At 47.3% G+C, this 13,004-nt stretch overlaps 2 protein-coding genes across 7 annotated transcripts in view; both read left to right on the top strand.

Moving 5' to 3' along the window:
• Positions 1 to 2,694: 2,694 nt before the first annotated feature.
• SMIM19 (small integral membrane protein 19) lies at positions 2,695 to 5,209 on the top strand. The gene is made up of 3 exons (XM_075149770.1): positions 2,695 to 2,892; positions 3,035 to 3,159; positions 4,300 to 5,209. The coding sequence occupies exons 1-3, from the start codon at positions 2,726 to 2,728 to the stop codon at positions 4,362 to 4,364; spliced, it is 357 nt and encodes a 118-aa protein (XP_075005871.1). The 5' UTR covers positions 2,695 to 2,725; the 3' UTR covers positions 4,365 to 5,209.
• A 731-nt stretch (positions 5,210 to 5,940) lies between these two features.
• The window catches only part of SLC20A2 (solute carrier family 20 member 2), a 58,489-nt gene continuing 51,425 nt past the window's right edge, over positions 5,941 to 13,004 (top strand). For 5 of the 6 annotated variants that reach the window (XR_012673571.1, XM_075149765.1, XM_075149767.1 and 2 more), the window contains exon 1: positions 5,959 to 6,041. The gene's annotated coding sequence lies outside the window, so the exon portion shown is untranslated. Of the gene's footprint in view, positions 6,042 to 13,004 lie in introns of all 6 variants that reach the window. The other variant, XM_075149764.1, reaches the window with a different exon arrangement.

Below are 13,004 nucleotides of genomic sequence, written 5' to 3'. Positions count from 1 at the left end.
CTCAACTGAGGTCTAGAGGTAGTAGTGAAATATAAAGAGCACCCAAGTTACTTATGTTTATTCTTTCCACTTTTCTTCCACAGATGGGTAATGCTTTCTTGTCAGGCCTGTTAGCAGAAAAGTTCAACATACTAAAAAAGGAAACAAAAAGCCTCAACTTATCATAGAATCATAGAATGGTTTGGGTTGGAAGGGACCTTAAAGATCATCTAGTTCGAACCCCCCCTGCTGTGGGCAGGGACACCTTTCACTAGACCAGGTTGCTCAAAGCCGCATCCAACTTGGCCTTGAACACTTCCAGGGACGGGGCATCCACAACTTCTCTCTGCAACCTGTTCCAGTGCCTCACCACTCTCACAGTGAAGAATTTCTAATCTAAGTCTACCCTCTTTCAGTTTAAACCCATTACCCCTTGTCCTATCACTACATGCCCTTGTAAAAAGTCCCTCTCCAGCTTTCTTGTAGGCCCCCTTCAGGTACGGGAAAGCTGCTATAAGGTCTCCCCAGAGCCTTTTCTCCAGGCTGAACAACCCCAACTCTCTCAGCCTTTCTTCATAAGAGAGGTGCTCCAGCCCTCTAGTCATCTTTGTGGCCCTCCTCTGGACCTGCTCCAACAGGTCCATGTCCTTCTTATGTTGGGGGCCCCAGAGCTGCACGCAATACTCCAGGTGGGGTCTCATGAGAGCAGAGTAGAGGGGCAGAATCATCTCCCTCAACCTGCTGGCCACCCTTCTTTTGATGCCGCCCAGGATACGGTTGGCTTTCTGGGCTGCAAGTGCACATTGCCAGGTCATGCCGAGCTTCTCATCAACCAAGTCCTTCTCCTCAGGCTGCTCTCAATCCATTCTCCGCCCAGCTTGTATTTGTACTTGGGATTGCCCCAACCCATGCACAGGACCTTGCACTTGGCCTTGTTGAACTTCATGAGGTTCGCACAGGCCCACCTCTCAAGCCTGTCAAGATCCCTCTGGATGGCACCCCTTCCCTCCAGCGTGTTGACCGCACCACACAGCTTGGTGTCGTCAGCAAACTTGTACTCGATCCCACTGTCCATGTCGCCGACAAAGATGTTAAACAGCGCCAGTCCCACCACCGGCCCCTGAGGTCCCCCTTCATGAGAAACTCTTTAAAATCCTTGTACAACCATGCTTAATTAACTGTCTTGTGTAATGTTGCGTGATACTTTTTTTTTTTTTCTCCTAGTGGTTTCCACAGTTCTATGCATGGGTGCCATCCCGATTTAATGACCTAGAATTATGTCTAATTGCTGTTTTACTCTTCTTTCCCACACCATGTGGGGCAAGGAACTTTTCTCATGATAATAGTGCCTTAGCTTTTTATTTTTTTATATTGTCATTTTCACTCATATCCTTTCATGCCCTGATCTGAGGCCTCTTAAAATGAATCTGTTCCATAGCATGGAAGGAGAATGATTCGGCACATCTTGCACTGAGAAAATGGCTCCCCAAATGACGGAGTTTCCCCAGGCTGGCTGGACATTTGCAAAGCGAATGCCATCCAAGCGAGGTGTCTAGACTCCCTCTACTCAGTAAGGCGTCAGAGCACTTCCCGGACACAGGAGGACCCATTCTGAATGTTTGACATAGGTTAGATAAATCATGCCCTAAAAATACTTGGGTTTTCCCCTTACTGTTTTTTAAAGGGTGAAGACAAATAACTGCAACGTAAGTACATACCCCATATATGCGTAAAGCAAAGGGGGATGAACCATATCCATAACATCTACATCGAAATAGTTCTAGTATCTGAAGGAAGAGATGGTAAAAGGAAGCGTCAGGGCCAGAGGTGGATAGAAAGAAGCAGGAGGAGAGGATAAAGGACAGCACACCTAACCTATCACGTAGCTCAAACATGCCACATGAGGCAGTACAAAAAAAAAAGTGTATGTGCGACTTAGAACATTCTCTGCCTAGTTAATCTGCATCTCACTAAACAATTCAGAAAACTTTTCAAATTTCTAAACTGAAACGCTTGCTCTGCTCCACCTTTTCTGCCAAAGCATTATCCTATAATTGTGCTTTTTGGCATGAGGGGCATATGGAGCATAGGAGTAAGCTATGTTGCTCCAGCATCTGAGTATCCAGCAACTCCCATTTTGGCCCAAAAAAAAAAAAAAAAGAGGCAAGATTTTTCAGGAAGTGCTGTTTCTATTTTGACAACCTAAACTGTCAAATTTAGTTCCTATGTGAAAAGTGAAAGCTCGTGACAACCTGAACCTCTTTTTTCTCTCGACACCACGCACTGCTGAGCCGCGTCCCACACGATTGCACTGCCACAAAGCGAGCACCCGCACAGGTGGGTGAAGGTGCTTCTGACTCCACGCCTGCCAGGCTTTCAGAGCTGCTGAATTCACACCTCCTCTGGCCCTCTACCCGCCTGCGCGTTTTCCCTCAGACGCTGGCACCGTGAAAGCAAAAAGACTGTAATATCCCCCGTGCCTGCATCCCCTGGGAGAGAAACTGTCACCTGCTTATGTCCTCTCCCGGGGACTGGTAGCTTGAGGGGAAATAAAAGTGCGGGAAAGGTAGGGGGGGAGCGGTCCGAGGCCCCTCGCTGCCCCCCCTCAGGGCCACCCCGAGACGGCAGCCGGGCGCCCGAGGCGCGGCAGAGCGCCTCACGCCGGCCCCGACAGCTCGCCTGACGTCACTTCCCGCCGCCCGCCCGCGCGCCGCCACGGGGCCGCCCCTACCGGCCGTTCTCCCCCATGGCGGCGGCGGCGGCCGGGGGAGCAGGGGGCGGCGGCGGCGGCTCGGCAGCGCTGGGCGACAGCGGCGCCATCGATTACTCGGTGCACGAGGCGTGGAACGAGGCCACCAACGTCTACCTGCTGGTGGTGCTGGCCAGCCTCGCCCTCCTCGTCTACGCGCGGCGGTGAGGGGAGGCCGCGAGGGGCGGGGGGGGGAGAGGCCGCGGGGGGCGGGGGCGAGGGCTCCCGCCGGGAAGCGGCCGCGCCGGCCCCACGTGTAGCCGTGCCGGCGGGGCCGGGCTGCTCACCGCCTTGCCCCCCTCGCAGGAACAAGAGGAGGATCATGCGCATCTTCACCCTGCCCCCAGCCGCCGAGACGCCGCCCGAGCCCAATTTCTACGACAGCATGAAGAAGATCCGCCTGCGGCAGCAGCTGGAGATGTACTCCATCGGTAAGTCAAAGGAAAGAGGGGGCTCTCCTGGGCCTGTGGGTTACTGAGGACGGTTCCGGCAGGCCTGGCCTCGAGCCTGCCTGTCCTCGTGCGGTGGGGACACCAGGGCGGAGCCCTGATCCTGTGGCACCACGTGAGCAGGGGTTCTGCAGGAGTGCGGGTCACAGGATTGAGGCGTGAGGGAGTGGCTGTGCAATTCTCTTCTAGCTGTCAAAACGAATCCGATGTTGAAGTTAAAAAAAGCTGGGAATGTCTGAATATTGTCGAAACGTGGATGGATTTGTAGAAGTTGAGAGGACTTGTGAAATCATGAGTAATTCAACTTCATAAATTGAAAATAAATGAGAATTTTACTGTACCAACAAGTGTTGCCACTCGCATCTTAATGGTGAAGGTCAGGAATGAGGTAGGAAAGAGCCTCATGCCTCTGATATTCCAGAGATCCAATTCAGAGAAACACCTGTACTTACTTCACATCTGCCAACTAGAGGGAATATGGGCAAGAAATACTTAATGAGTTGAAACCACTTTTAAGTGTAAAGATTTAATTTAAAGATTCTTAAACCAGGCCATTGCATTCTGTGGGAACAAAAAAAGGATGTGCTTCCTACAGAGGAATGCCTGCTGGCATTCGTTGTTGGTGTTTGTTCCACCACACACAACTCTTTGATCTCCCTTTGCCTTGCTAACCAGATTAATTTTGAAGTCAATGTAGTTGTTAGCTTGTGGCTTATATACTGTGGAGAAGATGAGTGATGTGGACATCAACCGTGTGACTAATAAGTCGTTCAGGTCATCTGTAATAGTACTTCTGAAGCCGTAGTCTTTAATTTTTTTTTTTAAATGAAAGGACCTGAATGGAATCGTAGTTCTTTGCCATTAATTTACTGACATTTTGCTGTGACCCTACTGCTCAGCCTTTCCAAGGTCATACGCTAAAGGACTAGTTCTACACGGTGACTGAAACTTCCCCTTGGGTGGCTAAGTGGTGAAATTACATTCTCTAATCTTAAGTCTATTTCTTGATTGTTATTTTATTTATACGTGTATATATATAAATATGTATACATGCACATACATATATAGACATGTATATAATAAATGGCATAACTGGTGTTGATCGGTGTTTCTTTTTTTCAGCAAGGAAGTATGAACAGCAGCAGCCACCAAAACAGACTGAAAGCGTACAGCTCTCAGTGGAGTGAAGCCCACAATTGTAGGAACTTGGGATACATTTCCAGCGCTGATGATAAGAATCAGTGTGGAGCGATTTTCAATGCATCTTAATTGATACATAGCTGAAGGCAAGGGGGAAAGGAAAGGGACTTTCCTAAAAACTTTGTTCTCGGTAGCTTTTCTCTGAGCCCCATGAAGTAAACTGAGCGCCTACTGAAATATTCGGCATGAAAGTACCCAACACAGAGCAGACCTGCTCAGAGAAACCGCTGAGGGTAGAGAAGTGCAGTCTTACCAGTGTTTTAAATTATTTCTCTCTCTGCTGGCACCTTGGAAATCGGCTCCTACCTTCTCTGGTGACAGCACCCTAGAGAAAGCCAGGCAGTACCATCTGCCTGGAAACCCTTTTGTTCCGTGGTTACGCATTGTTGAATTTGCTGAATGCATCCAGCAAACGTGAATGAAGATACAGTGGCTTTACTGCCTAGCGAAGATCAACAGCTTTGAGAGCTCGGCGTGTCGCTGGCGGTAGCGCAGAAAGATTCTGCTCTTTGAGTTTATGTGGAGGTTGCGTATGCAATACTGTGAGCCTTTCCTGGAGAAACTTTGAGAACTGAGACGTACACAGTGAATTGCATGTCTAGAAGACATCTAAAACAGATACTGTAATATTAATAGCAAAGGTGGTTAGCTTAATTTAGTCAAATTGCTTTAAAGAATGGGATTGTCTATAAATATTTGTGTAAACAGAAAGATCACGGCTTATCCAGAAGAGACATCACACCCCAGTTATTCTTTCTAGATAAATCACAAAATCAGTTAAAGAATACTGCAGAAATTACTTCTTAATAAAAGCATCTAATCATGAAAACTACTTGAAGCTGTATCATGCTGTAATCGCTAATGTTACATGACTTGAGTAGGCTGAGTGGTGAACAGAACGCTAACAAACGGCAGAGAGCTGAGAGTCTATGCCCAGAAAGAGGTGTTTTTTCCAATTCTGTGCTAAAATATATTAAGTCTTGGAGCAGTGGTAAACAGCACTGCATACGAGGAAACCTGGCTTTCTTCACCAAATCTTCTTTATTAGATTGAAATTACCTGCACGTTAGCGTCTGTAGGGACAGCAACACCCGATCCGGGCCGCGCTGACCCTGCCAGGCGGCGGCCAAGCGGGTTTCCCCCGTGAAAAGGGACTCGTGTGGGTGAAGTCTTGCCATCCGGGCCGATGGCCCCTTTCGAGGGCTTCCCCGCCTGTCACCGAGGGGCACAGACGCGTAGCTCAGCGGGGCCGAGGGCTGGCGGGAGGAAGCGCCATTCCCACGCGGCAACAGGGAGGAGGAAGACCGCAGAGGACGCGGGAACCCCTGGGCCTGCCGGCGGCTCGGCTGCGCTGCCCGGCCTCCTCCCGCCGCTGCCTCCCCGGAGGCCTCCCGGTGCCTTCTTCCTACGTTACTCCGGCCGTACGAAGGCCCGGCTCCCCGTTACTTAGCGGCATTTAGGCGGGACGGAGACCCACCTCCGGCCGAGGTCCCTGCCACCGGGTGCCCACCCACCCCCCGGAAGCGGCACCCTTCTCTCCCCCCCCCCCCCGCCGATCTCATTTCCTGCCGCCGCTTCCGCCTCCGGGCCGCGCCGGCTGCTGCCGCTGCCGCCCCGCTGCCGCCGCTGCTGCTGCTCGGAGGCCGGAGGGCGCCCGCCGGGCGGTGAGTGGGGCCGCGGCGGGGCACGCGCGCGGGGGCGCCCCGCCCTCGCCCCTCTCCTCCCCTCGCCCCTCTCCTCCCCTCGCCCCTCTCCTCCCCTCGCCCCCTCCGCGCTGAGGGGAGGGGAGGGGAGGTGGGCGCCTCAGCGGCGGCGGCGGGCGGGTGCCGTTGTGAGCCGGGAAGGGGCCGCTCGAGGAGAAAGCGCGGGCGGGGGCCGGGGCTGGGGCCGCCTGGGGCCCGGGGGCAGGCTGCGTGCCGCCGGGCCGGGTGGGCTTTCCCCTCCATCCTCCGCGGGAGCGCTCTCCGCGCCCTGTGCCCGGCTTCACCCCGCGGGCGCCGCAGCGTTGTCCCGGCGCGGGGCTCGTGGCTGCACCGAGAGCTCAGCCCTCCTTCCCACCAGCCCTGCCCACCCTGTGGTCAGCCAGGAACGGGCAGCGCGGGGATGAATCCGTCCTAATGGCGCGTCTTGTGTAGCGCTCGCCAGGGCTGCTGTCCTCAGCAGCCATCCGCTGCGGCTCCATACGTTTCAATAAAGCAGCCTGTCAGAATGAACCCGTTCTTTCCAGTTTACTAAACCCAGCCGTCTTTCTGTCTGTAGCTAGTAACTTCACAATTTTCCTCTCAGCGGAGCTGGAAGCACCGTGAAGCACTGAGAAATCTCGAGGGGCTTGCAGCTCCGCTTGTGTTCATGGACCTGAGGTAGCGGCACAAGTATCTCACAAAATTACTTGTCGAGACAAAACATTTTTAGGGAGAAGCAACAAAAGCAAAAGCTTTTCCAGGGCATGTACCTTTTCCATTAGAAGAATGCTGCTTGAGCCATGAGCGAAGAGCAGGTAGTGGTTTGTCTTCCTGACTTAAGTGCAGCAATTGAAGTTCCGTCCCAGCAAAACTATACCCTGTTTTGTTGGGGTTTTTATATTTCAGTTTTACAGTACAAGTATACTTTGGAACGGAAGGTGCAGTCAGCTTTTGAAATTTTATCTTAAATTTCTGCAGTGATTTTTACCTGTTAATTCACGATATTGCATGTAGAAGAAAGGTGCTTTCTTTAATTGGTAGTAAAAAAATCGGTGCCTAAAAGCAAAGGCAGATAGGGTAGAGAAAATAGATCTTTTTTTTTTTTTTTTGCATCCATTCGTAGTAGTCGGGCTTGTAGGCATGCACAGGAACGGATTCTCAAACTCTTGTGGAACTTTGTTCATGCTAAATTATTAGATGTCTTGGATGAGGAAAGCTTGTGACCTTTAAAAAAATTGTGCCAAAGTTATCTTTAGTCGCATTTGGTTTTGAGAATGCTGTACAGAGGCAAATCTTTCTAGCTTACCCAATAGTGTTTAAAAAGCTATTGTGATACGTAGATTTAGTGGTGTCTGATCACACAAACCATGTGAGGGAAGGCTTTCAAAGCAGTTAAAACTCTCCATCTATAAGGTACCGCAAAAAAAGCGTTAACAAGTTGCTCTCAATTATAACTCGGATGTTTTTGAGAATCTGACTGCTCTGTTGTGTCCATGGGAGCTGCTGAACAGTCAGATCTTTGTAAATGCAGTCTTCAGATGGAGGTACAACCATGACTCTATAATCTTATGTAAAAACTATAATCTTTTGTTAAGTGATGAAAAAGTCCTCTCTCTCCCCCTAACTAAAATGTGGCTGGCTAGGTTTTATACTCAGTGCTGCACAGAAGATCAAAGCTTTTCGGATAGAGCTTTGGAAGTTCTGTGACAAGGCTCAAGAGCGTCTTAAATATTTCTAAGCTATGAGTGTGGCTGTGTTTAAAGCTGAAGACGTTGTAAACTCTGTGGACCTTGTAATGAAAATATCCTCCCCCGTTCCATGAGCATTTTGAGTTTCAGTCCAGTGTTACATGCCGGGATAGTATGAATTGGCATGTGCCGACCGAGCCCAGATGAGAACGTGGCCTGTAGCAGCTGCCATGGTGCCTTATAGCCATAAGAGTTACGAATTTCAGCAGCATGACGCTCGGGTGGTGCTAAACTTGCTCTCAAACTTCCCTTCCAAAACTACCTGATCTATGGAGAAGACCTGCAGAGGAAGCCTTTGCTGTACCACTTGCACTGCTGTACTTCAGTAGAAGTTCTGAAAGTGGGGAGAAGATCCCAGTGCCTTCGTCCGAGGATGATTTGCGGGGAACCTTCTTCAGCACAGTGCAAAATTATTCATTGAGAATATTCTAACCTATGATGAATCTTTCTGTAATTGGTGTTTTGCATATATGATTAAGCAGCATTGGCCAAAAGCCTGGTGACAGCACAGGGCTCTGGAATGTCTCCCTGTTGCCTGGGCAGTTTATTCACGTTAGCTTACTTCCGTGAGCATAATCGCTCCTTTTAAAGTCCGCCTGAACTCAGGAGTGCCGCTGCTGTTGAGCAAGCTGAAATTATACATGCTGCAGGGAGAAAGGTGGGTATGTTGCAACTTAACCTCTCTTTCAGAGGAATTGAAAAGATTTTGCCCCAGCCCTAATTTCTACATTAAAGAGATTGAAAATTGTCACTACGTGCCTTCTTCAACGGGGGAGAAGCACCTTGTTGGAAAACGTGTTATTAACTCCATGATGTCTTTGGCCTGTTATGCCTAAAGAGCCACAGCGTTTGGAGGAGGCTTGCTGACAAACTGCAATCTTCAGTCACGGTCGCTTACGCTCCACATCAGAAGTAGTGATCAAAAGGCGTTCCCTTTCCCCTCCAAACACTTAAGCCATGTTTTAGTCATGGTAAAGAACCTGGGTGATGTCACCTAGTTTATTAACGTAGTCACTCAAACAAAAAGGCAGCACTTGATCTTGTCCTTGAGACAGGGCTGCCACTGAAGAACAGAAGGTTTCAGTGCCTCAGGCCCCTGAGAATGGAGGTAAGATCCTTTACTTTGCAGCCCCGTTTCTGTTGTGGCATAAGAGTTAAGGGCTAAGAACAAGTTTCTTGTAGACTAACAAGCTCTATCAGAAATTGGTGTCACCTGGGTCGGCGGGGCTCCCTGCTGGCGAAGAGGCAGATAGTGAGTATGACCAGAGGTACTGACCGCTGGCAGAACACCCCAAAGCCAGCGCAAATGTCTCATGAGAAGTCTGACGTCGCGGAGTGGAAATTGTAACAGAAGACAAGAAAGGAGGAGGGAAAAAACCACGTCGTGTTAAGAGCAAAAGGCTCAGGATTCTTTTAGGCAGGAAAAATCCTGCCTTAATAACTTTTTTCCCAACCCTCTGATAAAAAAAGGCTGATAAAACTTCTCAGCGTTCAGTTGTCTCTGTGAAACCTGTGTTTACAAGGAAAAGGCTAAGAACCTTTTTAAGAATGAAGGTGCTTTGCCTGATTTTTGCAAGGAATGTCTAAGCTTTGGGTGTTACTTTAATAAAAATAATTCCTGATCTTTTTATGGAATATCTAAACTCTGGGCGTTACTTTAATAAAAATAACTTCAAACTCCAAGATTAACAGAATTGCTAAAAGGAGTTAGTTCTCAATAAGAAAAACAATAAACTGAATTTGGAATTTCTGAACCAAGCCCTCGAAGGCAATTTGTGGCAAAACTCCAGAAAAAGAAAAAAAAAAAATCTCATTTTTATAAAATAACCATATATTTTCTTTCTCAATTATAGCTAGGCACTGCTTTGACAAGTGATTTTCCCCTTGTAGAGGCCTAGGAATGAGATGTTTCAGGAGAACTGGGTTTAATTTTAATCCAACAGTAAAATTAATTAAGAATCCTAAAAAGGGGCTGCTCAAATTAGGGATTTGCTGAAATCGGAGTGTGAGAGAATACCTTATGTTTGCACATCTGAAGAAAAACTTAGATCCTGAGGCTGCGAAGGAGTAGTCCCCTTCAGTTTCCATCAGGCTGTCAGACTTGCTGGAACTGGTTTTAGACATCCGTGATGTATAAAAGGCACGCATGGATCTATAGCTTGCTCCTGAGAAAGACCATGGTTTGGACAAGATTATAGAAACATTTGTCTTTTTTGTAATGGAATAGAAAGAGTATTTTGAAAAGACTGGGCCAGCAGGAGGGCTGTATTACTTTCCAAAATATCCTCTGGATCATCCTGAAAACATAGTTTGTAATATGCTCTTGACTGACAGCGTAGGGTGTGAAGCATAAATTCCTGAGCAGGAAAGATGTATGTTGGTTGTGCAATGGGAGACTCCATGTGATCTCGTTATTTATGGTGCTTCTCTCAGATGTCTTTCTGGGACTCGAACAGCTGCTGTGAACTTTACCCAGCACAGAGTACTCTCTATCTTTGAACGACTCTATTTTGCTGTTGCTCAGATCGTGGTGTACGCTCCGATGAGCAATATTAGAAGCAACTTCTGTGACACCGGTTGTAAAAACAGAGCAGAACTTAGGGAACCCTTTTACTGATTGATGAACAGCTTGAAGGGGGAAAAAAGTAAGAATATCATCTTCCATAGCTTTCGTTGGTGGACATCAGGGAGTGATAGTTGAAGGCATTCAATTTCTTTATACTGTAATATGGAAGGAAGGGTGGACTGACAGAAGAGGAAGACTTGCTTTTTCTTTTCAGAGGGAAGGTCAGAAGGGTAGAGACAGAGGCACAGGCTTTTTCCATCTTATCTCTTTTTTTCATGACCGTCTTGTTAAATGGCAGCAACCGTTGTTTGCAGGAACTTTCCCTCACTTTGGTAAAGAGCTGTGGCTCACCATGCATTTTGATATGTGGCAGTGCCATTGCTAAGTAGATCCAAATCTACAGTCAGATAAGGCTTGGAATAATTGATGTTCTTAGCTCAACTAAATAACCGAGTTCACATGATCTGTAAGTGGCCAGTGGATTTTTTTCTTAGGCAAAGTATGTATTGCTTGTATTGCACATTTACTTAAAGCTAATTTTAGCACAACAGATTGAGAATTCTAGCAGCCAGAAATACCTCTGTTGAGTCTGTTAAAAGGTTTCCTTACTCAAACTCTGTTTTTGTGTGTGACAAACAGAAAATATCACATCTTTTTGACTTCATATTCAGTAACGACCCTTGCACTTAAGGCCTCCAAGATTACTTTTGCCACTGCTGATGGGAGAATTGTTCTGTATCATTACTGTCTTCTCTTTCAACCTCAGCAAATTCTGAAATGCCAAAGGCAAACCACTCGATGGCTGGTATGGCAGTTCTCTGAAACTTGTGGCTTGGACTGCTGTTTGAGCATTGCCCAAGAGCGTTGTAGAAGTACTCAGTTCAGTATGTCATCTTTACGCATGTGAGACAGAAGCACAGGAAAGCAGTTATGGCCTCTTAGAAAAAAAATATTAAGATCATCACTCTGGAGCAGAGTTTGTAAGACTTCTGCGTAACCATTAAACAGCATGGGGAGGTCATTGAGAAGTATGCAATGGGACAATTTAACTGCCATTATGAGACCTGTGATTTTATTGACTTTAATCAGTATATGATACTCAAATAGGGAAAAAAGTTGCATGTTGTTTTATTACTTAATGAGCTAACAGGTGGCAAAGTGGTGCCTGTTATCAGTTCTGTTAGTGCTATTTTCATCATTAAAGAGCTCATTGGTTTATGGACCATAGGCTGGGACAAGAGTTTTCTCTTGACCAGTTGCTTGCCTGAAGGTCCTCCTAAAGAGGGATGAAATGGTGTAATTTTCTTTTTGGTTGAAGCAAAGAAGTATTCTCTTGCCATAATTCACCAGTTCCAAGCCCGTAATCAAAACGCTTGCGGTAGAACAGCAATGGCTATGTGGTGTTTCTCACAGATGCTGTAAAAACTCTGTCATCTCCTTGGGGGGCCATCTTCCCATAAGATATCAGCCAGACCAACTCTCTCCTAAAGACTTCGGGATTAAGAACCTGTGGCCTGGGGTCCAAAGTTTTAGCTCCAGAAGCTGGGAGAAGAAAATGCAGCCCAAATAGTTACTGAAAGCAGGACTATGTTTTGGGGACGCGAGAGGATCCGGAACCTCAAGTTTGCTTTAAGAGTCTCCCTTCCTTGTCTGCTGCTTGCATACATCATTATATTTTTTTTCACCAAACTTTTGTTGAATGAAGGTGTGGCTTTATACCTTGATGCCTCTTGCAAGCGTTGTGTGAGCAGAACCAGCAGTGACTAATTGCACTGGAGCTTTAGTAAGTACTTGGCATAGTAATCGTGATGAATAATAGGTCATGAGCTCATCCATAAGTAACAACATAGGTTAAAGTTATTGCACAGAGGAACCTGCAGCCCACAGGAACATCAGCCAAGAGCAAAATGGCATTGGTTTTGCTTGGTTGGATGCTGCTGTTCTTTATTCAGGCATGGGGATGGGAGGGGAGTTCTTTGCTCAAAGGGAGAAGTTCCTGTGTGACCTTGAAAAGCCCAGCATGGTATGCTTCTTGCCTAAATTTATCAGAATCTCAAGGAGTGTTCAAAGAGCACCACGCAGGGCAAAACAGTTTGCTTATAAGGGTGGCAGCTCTGGAGTGGAAAACATCAGAAAAGTGAGCTTGCAAGATCTGGAAGAGGGTGAAATTCTGGTGGAGCTGCCAGCTTCCAGCAGATCCCAGAAATAGAAAATGTTGCTAGATAACTGATAGAAATTGCTAAATTGTTGCCTTAAAGGCCCTCAGATTATGTTCCTGCTTTGTAACAGAGCACAGTACGGCATGGGAGCTTATCATGCTGGAGCCCCCGGAAGGGGAAGAGAGGTGGTTAATAGCCGCACTAGTTCCCGTAGTGCAAGAACAAAGGGATGTTTAAATGAAATTGAAAATCAGTACATTTGAAACCTGGCATAATTATACCACATGGTATTACCGAGGCCAAAAGTTTAGTCGGATTCCAAGCAGACCTGGACATTTATATATATAATGACAATGTCCAGAGTTGCAGTAAATAGGATTAAAAATAAATTAAGCATATAAACCTTCATGCTAATTGATGAGGTCAGGAAGGAATTTCCCCTTTGGGTGAGTTACATCATTGTTCACTACCA

This window comes from Calonectris borealis, chromosome 4 (assembly GCF_964195595.1).
Source record: "Calonectris borealis chromosome 4, bCalBor7.hap1.2, whole genome shotgun sequence".
In the NCBI taxonomy this organism is placed as follows: domain Eukaryota; kingdom Metazoa; phylum Chordata; class Aves; order Procellariiformes; family Procellariidae; genus Calonectris; species Calonectris borealis.
The sequence above is the reverse complement of the archived record's forward strand: the minus strand, read 5'-3'. Positions and strand labels throughout refer to the sequence as shown.

Bases quoted from the DNA above. Each gene is read 5' to 3' on its own strand.
- SMIM19 (XM_075149770.1), top strand. From the start codon at position 2,726: ATGGCGGCGGCGGCGGCCGGGGGAGCAGGGGGCGGCGGCGGCGGCTCG. The intron at 2,893-3,034 runs GTGAGGGGAGGC...CCCCCCTCGCAG, and splicing joins CTCCTCGTCTACGCGCGGCG to GAACAAGAGGAGGATCATGC. The intron at 3,160-4,299 runs GTAAGTCAAAGG...TCTTTTTTTCAG, and splicing joins GCTGGAGATGTACTCCATCG to CAAGGAAGTATGAACAGCAG.